Here is a 20,926-nt window from a genome sequence, read left to right as displayed (position 1 = left end):
TGTTTGAAGGTCATGCTTCACCACTTCATCCCAGGCTTTCTTGGGTCTACCTCTTCCACAGGTTCCCTTAACTGCTAGGGTGTGACACTTTTCACACAGCTGTCCTCATTCATTCGCAACACATGACCATACCAGTGCAATCGTCTCTCTTGTACACATCTGATGCTTCTTAAATCCTACTTTTCTCTCAGGGTGCTTACACTCTGTTGTGTATGCACACTGACAATACACATCCATTGGAGCATACTGGTTTCATTCCTTGCAAGCTTACGCATGTCCTCAGCAGTCACGGCCCAAGTTTCACTGCCATGTAACATGGCAGTTCGCACACATGCGTCATACAGTCTACCTTTTACTCTGAGCGAGAGGCCCTTTGTCATCAGCAGATGTAAGAACTCTCTGAACTTTGCCCAGGCTATTCTTATTCTAGCAGCTACACTATCAGAGCATCCACCCCTGCTATTGCCTTGGTCCCTTAGGTAATGGAAGCTATCAACTACTTGTAGTTTTTCTCCCTGGAATGTGACAGAGGCTGTTCTCTGCACATTTTCTGTGTTTATAGCACCTGAGTGAAAATTAAATTCTGAATCTAATATAACAAATACTGTCTGTGAATAATTCTTTTTTGAATAAAACATTATTTTCTAGTTGAAATGATAAGACCTGGCTCTGAGAGTATTCAGGCAAATGTTTGACTTTGCAGAACTGTTGAACCCACAACATTAATCATCATCATCATCACCACGATATGCATTCCTTAAAGCCCATTTTCCAATCTGGCATGGGTTAAATTATTTACCAGGATAAAATGTTTCGAATTGTACCACAATGCACTATAATTCAAAAAATGGGCTCCAGAAAAAATAGAGAAAAGCCGCTAGAAAACCTATTATAGCAGCGACCCCATCAATTCCTAGGGATATCTGAGGAAGGAATTTTATTCCGAAATATTATCAGACTATGGATGGTTAAATTACAACAGGTATATAGTCCATTTTCTGTATTATGGTGCACTGTTGTACCATTCGAAACATTTTATTCTTTACGAACAATACATAATGCTTCAAGTGAACTACAACACTCTCGATTTACCAGGCATTGGCAAGTCAGAAGAATGCAATAAGGTCTACTGTCCGGATGGTTTCTAATGCCATGCGCTTTATTGAGAACACTGGGTGCTTTTAACGTGACATTTGTAGCTGTGAGGTCACCGGATAACTTGCAAGACAAGTTTTTTTCAACTGAGTGGAGTAGTATTGAAGGACAGAAATAGGTGTCTAATTCTCTTTTTAGTAAAATATTCAGGCAAATGTTCTAATTTGCAGAACTGTGGAAGCCATATACGTAAAACGTTAAGAAAATTAAATTCTAAATCCGATATAACAAAAAATACTTTTTGGTGTTTGATTCTCTTTTGAGTAAAACATTACTCTTCATTTGAAAAAATAGTTTCTGCTATAGGCACAAGTCGTGAAATTTTGGTCCGGAGAGTTAGGCGATCACATCGACCTCGCTCAGCGGAATTTGAGCCCAGAACATAAAGATGGACGAAATACCGCTAAGCATTTTGTCCGGCGAGCTAACGATTTTTTTCAGTTCGCCGCCGCCTTTTCACTTGAAATAATAAAACCTGGCTGCTAGTATCCAGGCGAATGTTCGAATTTGCAGAACTATCGAACTCTTAATGTAAAACCCTTTAGGAAAATAATAATCTAAATGTGATATAGCAAAATACTTCATGGTGTCTGATTTTTTTGCTTTTCTTTTCAGTAAAATATTACTATACCGTCGAACTATTAAAACGGTTTCCGTGTTGAGTAAAATGAATGAACGGGAAGTAGGAAACAGCAAACTACTATTGTGGAGATTTGTTGTGCAGAGTGATCTCCCTTAATAAAGTTGTTGTCGTTGACGTGGCCGATGGATGCCGCCGCCATATTGGTAATTTACCCAGAACAGTTTCCCATGCAATCCACGTTAATATAACTTTGCATTTAGTCATCGGAAGTAGAGAAAGAGACATAGATGGCTTTAAAGCTTCCTTATTATTTCTTGATCCTTTTTTCTATCTTTCATCACACTGGATGTGATGAACACAATCATATTGTAAGTACAACTTTGACACACAAAAAATAACATCTAGATCATGGGTTATGTCACATAGCAACGTTTTCGTATTTACAGGAATTTTTCTGATTCTGTTTAACATTTTTTCTTCTATTAATTCATGTTTTACTATTTATTTTGTTATAAATCGTTAAAAAACGTCACAAAACTCATATTTATCCTGTTTTGTGAGAAACAAAAAATCGTTTGTTATCTTTCATATCAGGAAAAAAAGTTCAGTGTACAGTTTAAATGAGGTTGAGGGTTAAGATGCGATATTTTGTGCCATTTTATTATATTGATATGGAACGGGCATTTTAACATTGCTTCTGAAATAGTGACTCTTGTAGAATACTGCCCACTATCTCGACCAGAAAGCACCAAAGCTCCATTCTACGACTACGATAATGTTGTGTGCATTTACGTTCTTGCATAAAAGACATGAAGTATAGACAGGCTTTGATTATTGCAACGTGTCGATGGTAGTCATAGAGCTCGGATTATCTGTGTTTGTGTATATGAATAATACATGTATATATATGAAGTGTATTAAAGCAGATATTTGTTGTCAAGTCAATGGTATATTTGTTGTGTTCACACCGCTATACTCTGCAGACTTGCTGACGGATTGTGGCAGCGGGGTGGGCAAGGCCCTTTTACTTAGATATGTGTGTTGCTCATTCAATGTACTAGCTCTCTGTTTAGGGAACGTTTTATTCGTATTTTATTTATTGCATAAGAATGTCCGTAACCCTTGTCATCTTTGACCATCACTGTTATTTCTTCTCTATCTTATTCATCGCGTATCTAGTTAACCTTTCAATGTATGCATATACAGTATATATATGTATATATATGAAATGCGCATACAAACACTAACCTCTCTGTCTGCTGACATACAGTGTAAGCACAACTGTATAATTATTATTATTATCATCTCCTTGTATACCGTAAGCATGATATATTACAAAAGACACCGCCAGAAATACCGAGAAAGGGACGAAAACCCTTCTCAATTAACTTCTTCCCCCATTATATTTCTCTCCAAGCAGTGATTACTAAAATTTAACTCGCCTTGTCTTTAAATTATTTATTTACGAATTCACCATATTCTTCCGGTGCTTGTTCGTCTTTTGCCCCATTGATGGGGTTAGGGTGGGAGAGATGAACAAGTGCATTTCTCATCTAGGTTTTCCTTCCCTTGTTGCCAAAGAAAAAGAAAAAAAAATGAAAATAATTTACTATGATATTTTTTATTGGGTGGTTGGTTGAATGCCTGATATTATTTTAAGCTTCGGGTCGACTTTACGTGCCAGACTTTCAAGGGGTCGATAAAATAAGTCTTGTACGCGGTCGATAAATTTGTAGATGTGTCAGATATAAGAAAGAAAACATTACTATTATTAGTGATCGCGGGTGGAGTTACATTGGAAGCAATCCTATTTCCATTACCTGTTGTAGCCATTTCTCTTTTGTTGTTCCTGAAATAAAACAAAAGGAATTAACATCACATCCTGGTAATAACTCATATCTAAGCAACGTAACTACCATTAGCGTCGATCTTAAGAGAAAATAAAATTATTAATAAATCTAATTTTCGGCTAGTCGAGACCACAATTTGGTTTTGACTCCTCGCTGTAGCTATTTCACTTTATTTGTCCACCCTCTTTTTAATAAAAAAAATTAGCTTTATTCTTTGTCAGAGAAGCTCAAATAATTTATTTGAAGTTCGTGTTTCGTATAGTTTTCGTTAACAGAAAAAAATGTGGGTGTGTCTTTTGCTTTGTTACTTAAAAATATAACGTCTTAAGAGCAGTACATATATATATATATATATATATGTGTGTGTGTGTGTGTGCTAGCTTGTATTTACTCGTGGCATTCTCTGACTTGATAAAATTACATTTTGATGGCGTGGAGAGGTCACTAGTTCTATTATCACTTTGTGACAGGTACAAGTTCATTCGTGTGTGCTAGGGTGGTTGTTTGTTAGGTTAGCTTTGAGAAGAAACTAGTATCCCTCTATATCCGTTTTAATCCTGGCTTGTAACTTGACAATGCTTTTAATGACAGGTGTAACCTCATCTTCGAGTTTGACCAAGTTTCCTGTGCACACTCCCATTCAGTGTCTCTGTTGATTCTTATGATTATGAAGATTTTCTAAGTTTTACAAGTTGAATCAGATAATGATTTTTTTATACGATCCAGAACCGACCCTTTCGTTTTTTTTGCTTTTTAAAAAAAATTATTTAATGTGTGAAAGATAGTGAATATAGTTAGTTGATTGATTGGAGTGAATTATATTACCTGTTTGTACAAGGACTAATACTACTTGATATTCTAGTATGACAACAATCTTGGTCGTTACTAACACTAACCATACATTTTTTGTTAGAGAGTGTTCGACCTACTTTGGAAAATCAGTTTCTCAAGAGCCTGTAAGACTTAACTTAGGTTATTTAAATCTACGCTAATAACATTTTTTCCCTTTTAAATTAGGTTGTTCTAACGTTATTGCCATACTTAACTCCTTCATTAAAAAAATTCATATGTAAACACTTTCAATAATTATTTCTGCATGATTTTCCTCTGTTTATTGTATGACATAGAAAGAAAAAAAAAAAATGATTTCTCTAGTGAATTCCTTTTTTTTTTTTCACGTAAATGACCTTATTTTAGCCCCGTAAGCAGTTACACCAGCTGCTTGGAAGGTAGATAGGTAGGAAGTTACGCACCACAAACTAAATTTGATTTCACATTTTGTTTTTTCACTACAAAGTTATGTAAAGTAACTCAGGTAATTGTTCTCAACTTCTGTGTGCTCTATCACCGCCTCCTCTTTAATGTCTGGCATAATTTCTTGTCGTAGGACACAGGATTTATATTATGTAACAAGATGTTTTTGCAGTTATCAATCAACCTTTTAAAGAAAAACAACCTGTTACAATAGAAACAATGCCCACAAAAATCCACAGCTGAATGAACTCGCTACTAATAAGCAGGATCACCATTTCGTGACCATCCTGTTATTTTTTTCTTTGTCGCTCAGTATATGATGATAACATAATAAAGTGTATTCCACCCACCTTTTATAAGGCAATAAGGTATGACTTCTGTGAGATTTGGCTCTTATTTCTTACAGGTCAAGCAACCACATTGAAGTTTCTTGGTCAGCTTAACTTATCCAAGTGCAAATAGATGTTGCAGTTTTAGACAGTTCATCTTCTTGAGCCATGCTTAGTGGGTTCAGAACCAATGTTCAGTCGACAATGTCAGTTTGTGGGGCTAAACAGAGCTCCTAACCCTGCCTCCATCATTAAGCATTGTAGCAAGCACATCAAACTGAAGAAGAAATAATAAATTTCGATGTATCCTTAATTAACACTTTAGCATTTAATCCAGCCATATCTGGGTCAAATATTCTTTTCTACTCTAGGCACAAGGCCCAAAATTTTTGGGGAGGCCGGGGAGGGGGGGGGGCGTCGATTAAATCGACCCCAGTATGCAACTGGTGCTTAATTTATCAACTTCAGAAGGATGAAAGGCAAAGTCAACCTTGGTAGAATTTGAACTCAGAGCGTAAGACAGACAAAATACCTATTTCTTTACTACCCACAAGGGGCTAAACACAGAGAGGACAAACGGATTAAGTTGATTATATCGACCCCGAAAGGATGAAAGGCAAAGTCGGCCTCGGCGGAATTTGAACTCAGAACGTAGCGACAGACGAAATACTGCTAAGCATTTTGGCCGGCGCGCTAACGTTTCTGCCAGCTCGCCGCCTTCAAACAGACAAAATACCATTAAGCAGTTCGCCTGGCATGCTAACGTTTCTGTCACTTCGCCACCTATCTGGCTCAAATATTCAACCCGTTTTATGTTAAAACTGACCAAATCCCACCTCTCACACCTACCCTACAATATCATTCTAAAAATGCACTAGCACACTATTCAAATCTCAAAGCTACAAGGCAATGTGTGTTTAATTCAAAACAGCGTGAATAAATAACTATTACATTTGATAGAGAAATCTGAATGCTAAAGAGTTAAATTTCTTCTTGGTTTTCAGTTATTACTTTTTAACCTTTCAGAAACATTTAAAGTATTCAAGAATTGTCATTCGTTTGTTTGTGTGACTTAATTTTTTAATTTTTGTTTGCTAGTAAGTTGGACATGACAGAGACAATAGTATGTTTTTATCTTTCACTTGTTTCAGTCATTGGACAGCAGCCATATAGGGGCACTGACTTGGTTGAATAAACTAACCCCAGTACTTGTGCTTCTTTTTTGTTTTTTGTGTGTTTGATACTTACATAGGTGCAGGAGTGGTTGTGTGGTAAGTAGCTTGCTTACCAACCACATGGTTCCGTGTTCAGTCCCACTGCCTGGCATCTTGGGCAAGTGTCTTCTGCTATAGCCTTGGGCCAACCAAAGCCTTGTGAGTGGATTTGGTAGAAGGAAACTGAAAGAAGCCTGTTGTATATATGTATATATATATGTGTGTGTATGTTTGTGTCTGTTTGTCCCCCTAGCATTGCTTGACAACCAATGCTGGTGTGTTTATGTCCCTGTCACTTAGTGGTTTGGCAAAAGAGACCGATAGAATAAGTACTAGGCCTACAAAGAATAAGTCCCGGGGTCGATTTGCTCGACTAAAGGCAGTGCTCCAGCATAGCTGTAGTCAAATGACTGAAGCAAGTTAAAGAGTAAAGAGTGAGAGAGAGTATTCTAAAAATATCTTTTGCCAAACTAAGTTGTGGGAACATAAACAAACCATTACTGGTCGTCAAGCACTGTAGGGGTTGGCTGGTTTGTTTATGCCTCTGTAAGCACACACACACACAGCAGGCTTTTATAGTTTCCATTTAGAAAAATTCTCTCCCAAGCATTGCTTGCTTTAGAACTCTAGTAGAAGATGCTTGCCTTAGGTGGCATGCAGTGGGACTGAACTTGAAACCACATGGTTACAAAGTGAGCTGCTTAAGCACACAGCCATGCCTGCACTTATGTAGACTTGGTGGTGTTTAGCTGGAGATCAGCTTTAATAGAACATCCCTGACAAATGCAGGCATTCTTGCTATTCTTGTATTTGTTTCAGTCATGTGACTGTGGCCATGCTGGAGTACCGCCTTTAGTCGAACAAATCGACCCCAGGACTTATTCTTTGTAAGCCAAGTACTTATCCTATTGGTCTCTTGTGCCAAGCCGCTAAGTTACGGGGATGTAAGCACACCAACATTGCTTGTCAAGTAATGGTGGCGGGGACAAACACACACACACACACGCATATATATATATATATATATATATATATATATATACATATGATGGGCTTCTTTCAGTTTCTGTCTACCAAATCCACTCACAAGGCTTTGGTTGGCCCAAGGCTATAGCAGTAGACACCCAATGTGCCACACAGTGGGACTGAACGTGGGGCCATGTGGCTGATAAGCAAGCTACTTATCCTACAGCTACTTCTGATCATCATTTAAAAATTTTTAACCTTTTAGCATTCGGATTACTCTATCATACGTAATCCTTGTTCATTCACATTGTAAGATTTCGATGATGTGATTAATTAGTTTTAAAATAACATTGTAGGGTAGGTGTAAAAGGCTTCATCTGGTCAGTTTGAACATAAAGCAGATTCAATATTAGGGCCGGATATGGTCGATTTAAATACTAAAGGGTTTAAGACATGAGCTTTGAAGTAAGTTTGGCTACTATTTCTGAGAGGTTCAGTGACTAACTTGAGCTTTCTTTTTTGACACTGCATAAACTTTGCAGCTTGTGATATTTAACAATTGTGGATAGATTTACATAAATTCAATACTAGGTATAACCTAGGTCCAGGTTTAAAATAAATTTAACCCTCAAGTTGAAGCTGCTCCTTGCTTAGTGTTAGTCTGGCCTGTACCACAGAATTTAGAAAAATTGCACAAACAAGTTGCTCAGATAAAATGTGAGAAACTAGTTTTTGTAGTTAATAGTAACATAATAGGTGATTACTCTGCTAAGAAACTCTCAAGGGTGCTGGACAGCAGAAGGTCCTCAGAGAAGAAATCACAGTCAGGCAAGTGTTTCAGTCCTTACACTGTAAGGGACTTAAGCTGCATCCAGCTCATGACTCCTGGGTATCTTTCTGCTGGCACTTGTTAGCCACTTTGAATATTGGAGACTTGTGCATTTAAACTCCTTGGAGATTTCATCTGGTCTCCATCGACCCCAGCTTTCAAATTGTAGCTGTAAGAAATTTAAAAGAAATTTTCACCTTGTCTCTGACAAAGGAACTCTCTTTAGGTTTTGCCGGTGGCATGTAAAAAGCACCATCTAATCGTGGCCGTTTGCCAGACTCTTCTGGCACCTGTGCAGGTGGCACGTAAAAAGCACCCACTACACTCATGGGGTGGTTGGCGTTAGGAAGGGCATCCAGCTGTAGAAACACTGCCAGATCAGACTGGGCCTGGCGCAGCCTTCTGGCTTGCCAGACCCCAGTTGAACCGTCCAACCCATGCTAGCATGGAAAACGGACGTTAAACGATGATGATGATGATTGTATGAAATTTGTAAGGTGCTAACTGTGATGGTATAGGACAAGATACATGGCAGTATATCTGAAAAATAGTTGATGTTTTATCTAGGATCATGGTGTTGGTTCATAAGACATTCAACTCTGCAGCTTCACAGTTTATAGAATCCTTGACCTTTGCTCTTTTGTTAGTAATTTATTTTTCTTCAAGCCCAAGGGCTTAATAGGTCAGTTACCCGACTTCCATGGCTTACAAATGTCTAAGTTCACAACATTCCCTCTTAATGAGATGCCAGTCCATTGCAGGGTTGAAGACCAGTAATTTTTTTCTTTTTCAAGAGGATGTGGGGTGGGGTGGAGGAAGTCGATTACATCGACCCTAATACTTGACTGGTATTTTAGTTTATTGACCTTGAGGGGGATGAAAGGCAAAGTCGACCTTGGTAGGATTTGAACTCAGAATGTAAAAAAAACTGGAAGAAATGTCACCAAGCATTTTGTTTGATCTGCTAATGATTCTGCTAGCTCACCACCTTCCCTGTTTGTAATTAGGCTAATCTATTTATAATGATTAAAAGGACTCTGCATATTTGTGCACTGTGGATCATCAGACCCCATTTTAGAAACCTAACATCTTTAAGCTTAAAGTTATGCAGTTATGGCTTTTTATGCATTAAAAGACATTACAAACAACTAAATGTAAGTTTATGAAGTATTATCGATGATTGCTTTTATTAAAAGAAGGATATAAAAGCAGTAAATAATTGTAAATACTATAAAAGAAAATAAAAAAACATCTCAGTTTATCAGTTCAAATCTCTAAAGTACGTCAAAGTTAAAAGTAAAAGATGAAACAAGTACAGTATTGTACTCAGTGGCCATTTTAATCAGTCTTGTTTTCTCTCCAAAATGTGAGTAGCCATGTAGTTCTACTGCAATGGTTCCCAAAGTGGGCGGTATAGTCCCCTCCCCCCCGGGTGGTGGTGGTGGTGGAAAGTTTCGAGGGAGCATTAAAAAAAGTAGGGCAATAACGGGGTAGAGATTCATGTAAAAACAACAAAATAATGGGTTCATTAGGTTAAGTTTTTTTTGTGAAATACATTTGCTTTGAATTTGGTTCAGAAAGAGGTGTATGTTTGTGATGGTTAGTTGGGGTGGGGGCGCTAGGAATGTGGCCTGGGTATCAAGGGGGCGGCAGTCCGAAAAAGTTTGGGAACCACTGTTCTACAGTAAGAACCTCTTTTGTCCTACTCTGCTTCTATTTTACTTTAACTCCCCTCATAGCCATGAAACCATCCCCATCTTCCTCAGGGCTTGTCATGTTAGCTGCAATGAGGACATTGATAGTGTTGGTAGCATGAAAAAGAGCATTTAATGCATTCTTTTAAGTGGTTGGCATTAAGAACATCCAGCTGTAGAAACTGTGCCAAAGCAGACACCGGAGCACAATGCAGTCTAGTCAAATCCTCCAACCCATACCAACCTGGAACAGGGACATTAAATGATGAGGATGATAATTAAAATGCATACCCATTCTTTTTCTTGATTAACCCTGTCACGCCGTGCCCCTAGTAAAGCGGGAATAGTATAAACGTAATCTCTATTGGATTTCAGTAAAGGTGGTAAAATAAACGAGACGTAGAAACAGAAGATAAAATACTAAAAATAGACGACTAATTGTGTTCCAGCTTTGTAGTCAAGTGTTTTTATGTCTCATTGTTAATGGTGTTTGCTTGTGTTTTTACTAAAAAAAAAAAAAGCAAAAACAAAAAAAACATACCTATGTGATGAACTGAGTGTGTAATGAACCTGGCACTTTGTCTGGTAAACGAGCAAGGCTTAGACTGTTTACAGTTGAAGCAGCTGTTGATGATATTTATTCTTTGGACAGTTAACCCTTACACAGACAATGAGAATGGTTTGGACAAACTAGTGAAAGGGATAAGGAAAGAAGCAATTTAGGTAAACCAATATGGTTGTTGAGAGAAAGGCCAATTATTGTTATTCTCCTGAATTTTCTTGTGATTCTGTCCACTAGTTTACCAGAAATTGTCACTCTTGAGCTGCGTGTGCAACTATATATTATTTTGCCTGGGAGCTTGAGGGTTAAAGCATTGTTTGAGTCATCGTTTAGTGTCCGTTTTCCATGCTGGCATGGCTATGACAGTTTATCAGCCAAAAGCGGTCTTCAGACTGCAATTGTCTGTTGCTGCATGGTTTCTATGGCTGGATGCCCTCCCTAATGCCAACCACCTTACAGAGTGTTTTGGGTGCTTCTGAGGTGAATTTGATATGAATGTTTACATTGAAATAAAAATAGTATTGTATAAAAAATAGAAAAGTTTATGTGCCTAAAGAACAAAGGTTAAGTCAAACATATAAATACAAAATTTACTAATATTTGTGCTGGGAAATAAAATTACTTTTTACCTGATTTTCCTTAAATCTGATTATTTTCTGTAGGTAGGTTCAGGTGTGGCTGTGTGGTAAGAAGTTTGCTTCCAAACCCATGATTTTGCATTGAGCCCCATTTCTTAGCATCTTGGGCAAGTGTCTTTGATGACCAAAGCTTTGTGAGTGGCTTTTGTAGACAGAAATTGAAAGACGCCTTTATGTCTGTGTGTGTTTATATGTGTGTCTTAGTGATTTCCTTGTCTTGACATTGCAAGACAATTATGAACAAATCTCACCTTCATACAAGAGTATTCCTTTGTTTCTAGTCTTTTGTGAAAACCTGTCTGGCCATGGGAACAGGTGAGAATTGGTGAACAAGGAAGGACATCTGGCCATAGAAAAACAAAATATGCGCCTCTATGAATTCTGTCTAAGTCATGTGAGTATAGAAAAGTGGATGTTAGAAAATGATAATGTGCAACTTGTAGCTATTCAATTGGAAATCTTAACACATTTAGCCAGTGTTGGAGTCTGTATATTTTTACTGACTCCAGTAATTTAATAATTGTTTCTAATAATTGTATTTGGTTTATGTGAGTTAGAAGTGAAGTGGGAATGATAAGCATTTAGCATTGTGTGCACTCTGGTTATTGGCGTAAGGTAGCCTCGAGAGATACTGTAGCTCCATGGAAATCACTGAGTGCTATGGAATGAAATGATAATGAATTGTAGCTAAATCAGAGGCAGGTTAAAGTAATGTAGAGATATGATGATAGTAGTTGGAACTTAATTTAAGCCTACAGTAAAAATATAATTGTACAAACCTGTCCATTGTACAGTGAAATAAGCAAACCATCACCACTTAACATCCACTTTTCCATGCTTGATTGGATCAGATGAAATTTATTGAGGTAGATTTTCTACACCTGGATGCCCTTCCTGCTGCCAACACTTGTTTCTAAGCAAGGTAATATTTTCCCATAGCTAGACATCTTTTTTTTACAATAGACTAAGAATGAACAACCTTATTTAATACATAAAGCACAGTGGGCCATGATCGTGGCCCAGATAGATGCATTTAATTTATAGGTGTTTGTTGGGGTCTAATATTACTCAAACTTTCCAATACTCCCCAGAATGCAAGAGGACTAATAGTTCAACTAACGACTTTTCAGACGATGTAATGCTTGCCACCATTTTACACTAAGAAGATATTTGAACTATTTTTTGTTTTTTATGTGTTCATGGTAGTCTCATTTTCATAAAATGTGCTTAGCAGTCCATGTTATATAAGTGCAAATCGCAGCGCTTTATGGGTTAACCTGTCAGCATTCAGATTACTCTGTCAAATATAATGCTTATTCATGCTTGCCACCATTTTACACTAAGAAGATATTTGAACTATTTTTTGTTTTTTATGTGTTCATGGTAGTCTCATTTTCATAAAATGTGCTTAGCAGTCCATGTTATATAAGTGCAAATCGCAGCGCTTTATGGGTTAACCTGTCAGCATTCAGATTACTCTGTCAAATATAATGCTTATTCATCCTTGTCATTTTAAGTTAATCATGCATTACCTTGTAGCTTCATGATTTCAATGATGGAATAGTTTATTTTTAGAATGTCATTATGAGGAAATTGTGAGCGGCTTGATCTCACCAGGTTGAACACGAAACAGGACATTTGAGCTGGATGTGGCCAGTTTCAATATTAATGGGTTAAAGGTGGTGTTCATTTACAACCATCGTGTTTGTCCATTCTGTAAAGCGGTTGGTGTTTCGAAAGAGCATCCATGCGTAAAAACTACACCCAAACAGTCTTCTGGCTTGCCAGCTCTCGTCAGACCATCCAACCCTGCCAGTAAGGAAAGTGGACCTTAAATGATGATGATGATGCCATTATGTCAAGACAACAGTGCACACCCACACACATGACCCCCCCCTGCCTTATACACTACTTTTTTCTTTCACAGTTTCTGTCTACCAACTCCACTCACAAGGTTTTGGTTGGCTCATAGTAAAAGATACTTGCTTAGGGTGTTGTACAGTGGGACTGAACCCTAAACCATATGGTTGGGAAGCAAGCTTCATAACCACACAACCATGTTGACATATAAAGTGGTTATTGTTTCTCTCCTAGAACTGTAATAGCAAACCTATGACACACATGAGCAGTGGGTTGTTATGGGTTTTTAGACATGATAGGCTTTAAAATAATCTCCCTGTAAAATGTTACAAAAAGCTTATCTATGAGTTTTTTTTTTACTTTAAATTAAAATATATATAAAACCCTCCGTCAAATGTAAATAATGTAAATAACACCCTAATAAGATTGAAGATGATAAAAATTGATTGTGGTGGGCTAAAAAGGTTTGCTTGTCCCGTCCTTGCATGTGCAAGGGATTCTAGTGAACTTAGTAATCTTATAATTGACCCATCAAAAATAATTTATAAAATTTTTTCAGGCATGGCTGTGTGGCAAGAAGTTTGTTTCTCAATTACATGGTTCCAGGTTCAGTCTCACTGTGTGGTACATTGGGCAAGTGTCGTTTTTCTAAAGCACTGGGCCAACCAGAGCCTTATGAGTGGTTTTAGTTTGCAGAAACCCCCTCGAGACACAATAGATAAAGAGTCACTAAAGAGGTCACAGGATGTGTGACAAAAGAGCGTTGACAATGAAACTAGAATAATAATAATAATAAATCTGAAGTGAATATCAAATGTATAGTGTATGTGTTTAACTGGCAAAATATGACCATCTTCTGTTTCAACACATGATTTCATTTCAAGAATCTTGCAAAACAAAGGCATAAACATCAAATTCTTATTTTCTATTCCATATAAAAGTGACATTTTTATTACGGAGTTGCTCAAATTAACTCATCATATTGTTAGATCTACTTACCTGCCTGCTCTCTGCGTAGGTAAAATGGCCAAAGAAGCCTTGATGGAAATATAGATTTTAAAATAGTCAAACTTGAAGCAGATACTCTAAAAACATTTGGGTTGTTTCTCAGTCATTCATTCAAGAAATTATAAAGTTGAAACCATATCATTAGAGTATGTCACAATTGTTTTTCATCATCATCATCATAACGTTCATTTTCAATGTTGGTATGGGTTAGAGTGTATGTCAGGGTCTAGTGAGCATCAGGGATGCACTGAGCTCCAGTGTCAGCTTTGGTATTGTTTCTATTATTAGATGCCCTTCCTAACGCTAACCACCTTACTGTGAGTACTGGGTGCTTTTTACATACCACTGGCATGAGTGAGGTTACCAAGCAACTTGCAAGGCAGAAAAAGATCATTGGGAAAAAGCAAAAAAAAAACATCACTAAGTGGAGGGCTGGATTAACCATTAAGCGAAATAAGCACATATTTAAGGCATCAAGGGAAGGAGGGGGCACCACAGAAAAGGTAATGGTTTATGGCACAAAAGAAATCACGTTAGCCCTTTCATTGTTGTATTTATTTTGAGATGCTCTGTGTTTCTTTCAGTTACTTTAAATATAACAAAGAATTTAGTAAAATAACTTAGTTATCATTAAGCTAATGTTAGGAACATAAATTGTGACCAAAGATTTTAATTAAAACCTTATGAAAACAAGACATTTGTACAACAGAGCAGGTTTCAGCCGTATTGGTAACGAAAGGGTTAAACTTGCTAAAATAGTATTAGAAGTTTATATGATTGGAAATATAAGTTCGAAGTCTTCATGGTGTCATAGTGAGGATCTGATCAAAAACTTTGCAATTAAAAAAAAAAGTAGAGAAAACTTTCCAAATATAAAGTGGGTGTATACAAAAATAGACATTATTTTCCATCTTACCATTAGTTTTGTTTGTTTTTTGAAAAATTAAAATTGATTTATGAATTATTGTTTATATTTTGAATTATATATATGGGGGCACCAAACTATCTTAAGTCCTGTGGGTCTTAATCTGGCCTTGACTAAGTAGGGTTAGTACAGTAGAACGTTGGTTTTCCAAAAACTCTAATCACGAATAAATAGTACTTACCCCCTGTCTTTCTCATATTCATTTTATACAGTAGTACCTCGGTTTATGAATGCCTCTGATCATGAATAAATCGTGCTTTATATATATATATATATATATATCTATCTCCATCCATCCATATATAAATAAAAAGCACGATTTATTCGCGATCAGAGTTGTTCAAAAACCTGGGTACTACAGTATTTGAAAGTAGGGGTGGCTTTATGCTGTGGATTGAAAGCTTGAAATATGTTAGTGGGTGAAACAGAGGTATGTTGCTAAAAGAGGAGATACATGGCTACCTCACATATAAAGGTGGGTGAGAGAACCTGGTAAAAAGATGAAGATAAGAGTTGATAGTGATGGGGTGTCAGAGCAAACTCTCAAGGAACAAGGAGGTGAGCTTAAGAGAGGCTATGGACACATTCGTTTTTATGTATATTTCATTCTTTTGACATGTTCCATCATGCTGCTTGGTCCTTTTGTTCATTCTAAGTATCAGTCCTTTCATGTGGGGGACTAAATTTTTATTCTGATGTGGTCAGTCAATCACAAGTTCTGGCCTGTTGATTACTCACTCGTCAACATCGGAACTAAATATACTTAACCGATGTCTAAACAAATCTAAAAGGTTGAAGAGAAAAGAAGGGAACAAGAATCTGATATGACTTTTCCCACTGATAGTTTATTTGTTTTGTTTTTGTCTCTAGTTCTTAAACACTAGCCAACCCCTCTTTCACTGCTGCTGCTGATCATTACAAAAAGTGGGTGAGGAAAAGTGCCTATGGTTTCCATAATCCTTCTTGGAATAGTTGGATTGATGTATTTGATATACAACTTGAAGATTTGTTTGTTTTACAAGGAAAGCTTCGGGGGCAGGAAATTACATGATGTACAGCAAAGACTGGGAAGAGTATTTATTTGAGGCCTTGGAGGTGACACAGGAAAGGTGCCTGGGTGAAGAGAGATGGGTGGAGGTAATATTGGTTAGCTACTTTAAAAAAGCAGAGGCTGTTGTAGTAGGGATAGAATAGGCAAAGAGAGGAAACTGCATGTGTGGTGGTTAAAACCTTTTGATTGAATCCTTTCCAGATATTAAAATGTATTTCATTTGGATGCAGCCTTGAGCATCTGTATGTTGTAGCACAGTCCTATATATATCATCATCATCATCATCATCATCATTTAGCGTCCGTTCTCCATGCTAGCATGGGTTGGACGGTTCAACTGGGGTCTGTGAAGCTGGAAGGCTTCATCAGGCCCAGTCAGATCTGGCAGTGTTTCTACGGCTGGATGCCCTTCCTAACGCCAACCACTCCGTGAGTGTAGTGGGTGCTTTTCACGTGCCACCTGCACAGGTGCCAGACAGAGCTGGCAAACGGCCACGAACGGATGGTGCTTTTACGTGTCACCGGCACGGGGCCAGGCGAGGCTGGCAACGGACACGAACGGATGGTGCTTTTACGTGCCACCAACACGGGGGCCAGACAGAGCTGGCAAACGGCCACGAAATGGATGGTGCTTTTACATGTCACCGGCACGGGGGCCAGGCGAGGCTGGCAACGGGCACGAACGGATGGTGCTTTTACATGCCACCGACATGGGGGCCAGACAGGGCTGGCAAACGGCCACGAACGGATGGTGCTTTTACGTGTCGCTGGCACGGGGGCCAGGCGAGGCTGGCAACGGACACGAACGGATGGTGCTTTTACATGTCACCGACATGGGGGCCAGACAGGGCTGGCAAGCGGCCACGAACGGATGGTGCTTTTACGTGTCACCGGCACGGGGGCCAGACAGAACTGGCAAACGGCCACAAACGGATGGTACTTTTACGTGTCACCGGCACGGGGGCCAGGCCAGGCTGGCAACGAACACGAACGGATGGTGCTTTTACGTGCCACCTACACGGGGGCCAGACAGGGCTGGCGAACGGCTACGAACGGATGGTACTTTTACGTGTCACCTGCACGGGGGCCCTGATGTTGATCGACCTCAATTTGGTTTGGTTGTTGTTTATTGTCCACTTTCCATGCTCTTATGGATTGGACAGTTTGACTGAGAACTGGGAAGCTGTACCAGGCTCCAATCTGATTTGGCAAGATTTCTACAGCTGGATGCCCTTCCTAATGCCAATCACTGTGTAGTGGGTACATTTCCATGCCACTGGCATGGGAGCCAGTCAGGCAACACTAGCATCGGCCGCAGCTATGATTTCACTCGGTTCAACAGGTCTTCACAAGCACTGCATATTCCCCAATGATTGAAGGGTGCATCAACCATGACTATGATCTCACTTGGCTTGCTGGGTCTTCTCAAGCACAGCATATCTCCAAAGGTCTTGGTCACTTGTCATTGCCTTTGTGAGGCATGTTTGAAGATCATACTTCACCACCAGATCCCATGTCTTCCTGGGTCTACCTCTTCCACAGGTTCCCTCCACTGTTAAGGTGTCACCCTTCTTCACACAGCTGTCCTCATCCATATATATATATATATATATATATATATATATAGAGGAGCAGCAGTTACATGACATTTCATTTAGAACATTGTTTTAGTGCTAGGAATTTGATGATTGTTAACCTTGAATATCAAATTTATTTTCCAGCTACTTTGGTCATGATTGCCTACAATAGATAAATTACCATATTTGATGACAAAAGATCCACAAGTATATTAGATGCACCCTATTTTAGTAGTGTATATTCAGAAAAAAAAAACGGTTTTAGTGTATTAATGCTTATGGGAGGCCCTATCTCTGCAAATAGGATCTGGGGTAATAATTTGAGGCTTGTTTTTGGGAAAAGTGCATCCTATATGCTATCAAGTATGGTGTATAAAACTCTGATGTTTACAACAGAAATAGAGATATAGTGCAGTGTTCATAATTTTTTAGTTGTTTACATCATTTTTAGTGTTTTTGCCTACCCCTTTTACTATTCTGCACCCAACACTTGTATTTTTCTTTAGGTTAAGATGTCTCTAGAACATTGAAACCTCTGAAAATCCGTAACATCTTTTCCTGGCCTTAAGTGTTGTAACCTTTTTTTTTGTTTAAGCAAATCAAAATAATTTTAGCCATTGCAATGCATATTTTTTTCTAGTTATGTCTTTAATACTCCCTGCATGAACTATTCTCACTGACTTTCCTGAATACCATAATCCCTGTGTTTCGTAAGAGTCAACTAAAAGGATCAACAACAGGGAAGGCATCTGGCCATAAAACTACCTCAAAAAGGTAACCCTGATGAATATAAGAAGACTGTTATGCGGTCCCAAAAGGCTAATAGTTGCTTTAGGAAAGAAGAGGGCTTTAAAATGGGGGTGGGGTTTGTTGAATATTAAATCTTGTTTAAAAAGCAATCAATTTAGATTCAATTGAATATCCTGAGACAGTTTATTTAATTAGTGAAATATTGAACTATTGATTACTGAAAATAGCTTTCACTGCTGTTTGTATCTGATGTATTACTTTGTTTAGAAGTGAAAGTAAAATACTCTGAAATGGAACAAATATATATTTCTTAGCAAGGATACTCTTTCTAGAATCATCGTAGTTGGATGTGAAAGATATTTTTAAGCAATTCTACTTCCACAAGTTGCTGCATTGTTGAATTTAACATGTCCATACTTTCAAATGCGTTGATTTAGAACTCGTGTCTTTTTGTAAATTGCTTCTTTTAAATTCTGTAATTATCCATGTTCTCTGAATTAAGCCCATTCACGTGTGTGCTTGCTTGCAAACACAAAGACACACACTCACACATACTATACGTTTGAATTTTAATCAGTTTTGTGTTAAGCTCTTTTTTTTTGTGCTCTGTTTATGTTTAAAATCCAAATAATTTCTATAGATGTATTATGTTTCCGTTTTATATGTACCGAATCGCTTTGTTAATTTGGTTATATCTAGCATGACCGGTTGAATAAAATTATTTCCAGGCTACTATTTGCTACTCTGTTGAGAGAAAAAGTTTTTGTTTCTCTAAGCCAATAATAGACGCAGGAGTGACTGTGTGGTAAGTAGCTTGCTTAGCAACCACATGGTTCTGGGTTCAGTCCCACTGCGTGGCACCTTGGGCAAGTGTCTTCTACTATAGCTTCAGGCCGACCAAAGCCTTGTGAGTGGATTTGGTAGACGGAAACTGAAAGAAGCCTATTGTATATATGTATATATATATGTATGTGTGTGTATATGTTTGTGTGTCTGTGTTTGTCCCCCCCCCCCACATCGCTTGACAACCGGTTCGGCAAAAGAGACCCACAGAATAAGTACTAAGCTTACAAAGAATAAATCCTGGGATCGATTTGCTCGACTAAAGGCGGTACTCCAGCATGGTTGCAATCAAATGACTGAAACAAGTAAAAGAGTAAGCCAGTGTTTCTCAACTGGGATTCCCTGGAACCCTAGGGTTCTGCAAAAGGTTCCTAAGGGGTTCCGTGAGAATGAGTGAGACAAGCTAATACTAATTTCATGATCGTGATATTACTATACATGCATAACATATTATTGGTTATTCTAATATAGACATCATCCTATCTAACCTATTATGTTATCAACTGCCTACCCCGAGTAATTACTGATGGCACATGCCTGTTATATATATGATATTTACCATATGAACTATGATGAAAAAATATGAGAGCGATATGGTATATAATTTTTTTTGTGTAAGGATTCATTGAGACTTGTAATATATTTTAGGTGTTACAGAAGAGTAAAAAGGTTCATGAACACTAAGCTGACTGAAGTAAGATTCTGCCTAGTTTGCAACATATGGTTATTCTAGAAACTGCCCAAGAGTTTATGATATGAAACTGTTTTAACCCCTTTTGTTTCCATATTTCTCTTGAAAGAAATATAACTCTGTTTTAATTAATTTTGAAAATAATGAAGAATTTAGTAACATAATTATGTCATTTACCCAACCCTTTGGCATTCATATTACCCTGCCAAATGCAATGCTTTAAGTTTATCATTATCTTGTAGTTTCAAGATTTTAATGATGTAGTAGGTGCAAGAGTGGTTGTGTGATAAGTAACTTGCTTACCAACCATACGGTCCCAGGTTCAGTCCCACTGCGTGACACCTTGGGCAAGTGTCTTCTACTATAGCCTCAGGCTGACCAAAGCCTTATGAGTGGATTTGGTAGATGGAAACTGAAAGAAGTCCGTCGTATATGTATATGTTTGTGTGTTTGTGTTTGTCTTCCCAACATTGCTTGGCAACCGATGCTGGTGTGTTTACGTCCCCGTAACTTAGCAGTTTGGCAAAAGAGACTGATAGAATGAGTACTAGGCTTACAAAGAATAAGCTGTGGGGTTGATTTGCTCGACTAAAGGCGGTGCTCCAGCATGGCCACAGTCAAATGACTGAAACAATTAAGAGTAATTGTTTATTTTTAGAATGTCATTGTAGGATAGGTGTGAGAAGCCAGGTCCATCTGGTCTGAAAATTGGAATATTACGGCCAGATATAGCTGGTTCAGATGCTAAATGGTTTGGGATATTAATTTAATATGCAATTTTCATGGAAGGTTTAACTTAGGTCACTAGACAATCTTAGGCTGGTTGTTATCAAGAACTTAAATATTTATATCCAGGTTTATACTTATCGTAATTTTATGTAAGAAACTTTTTTTAAGCGCTGATTCCAACACCAACTTTAAAACAGAGAAGTTACTAATTTGGCTAATTGCTCTTTAAATTCTTATTTGAAAAATATGAATTTTTTTGAGAAAGTTGGTTGCAGAGGGATTAATCACTTCTTATTTTAGGTCACTATCTGAGCTCATTCATGGCATCATTCTAGTTTCATAATTTGTTGAGTATCCTCAGAGATCCATAGTCTAGAAAACTAGGTACAGAGAGAACTGAAAGAGTGTTGGTCCTGTAC

At 38.0% G+C, this 20,926-nt stretch overlaps 1 protein-coding gene across 1 annotated transcript in view; it reads left to right on the top strand.

Moving 5' to 3' along the window:
* Nucleotides 1–1,889: 1,889 nt before the first annotated feature.
* Nucleotides 1,890–20,926, top strand: part of LOC115216380 (transmembrane 9 superfamily member 3) — a 67,417-nt gene continuing 48,380 nt past the window's right edge. The window contains exon 1 of the mRNA XM_029785675.2: nucleotides 1,890–2,106. Within this exon, the coding sequence (XP_029641535.1) occupies nucleotides 2,026–2,106 (81 nt within the window). The 5' untranslated portion in view covers nucleotides 1,890–2,025. The remainder of the gene's footprint in view (nucleotides 2,107–20,926) is intronic.

This window comes from Octopus sinensis, linkage group LG10, assembly GCF_006345805.1.
Source record: "Octopus sinensis linkage group LG10, ASM634580v1, whole genome shotgun sequence".
NCBI classification, from domain to species: domain Eukaryota; kingdom Metazoa; phylum Mollusca; class Cephalopoda; order Octopoda; family Octopodidae; genus Octopus; species Octopus sinensis.
Note: the sequence above shows the minus strand (reverse complement) of the source record. Positions and strands in the feature narration are given on the sequence as shown.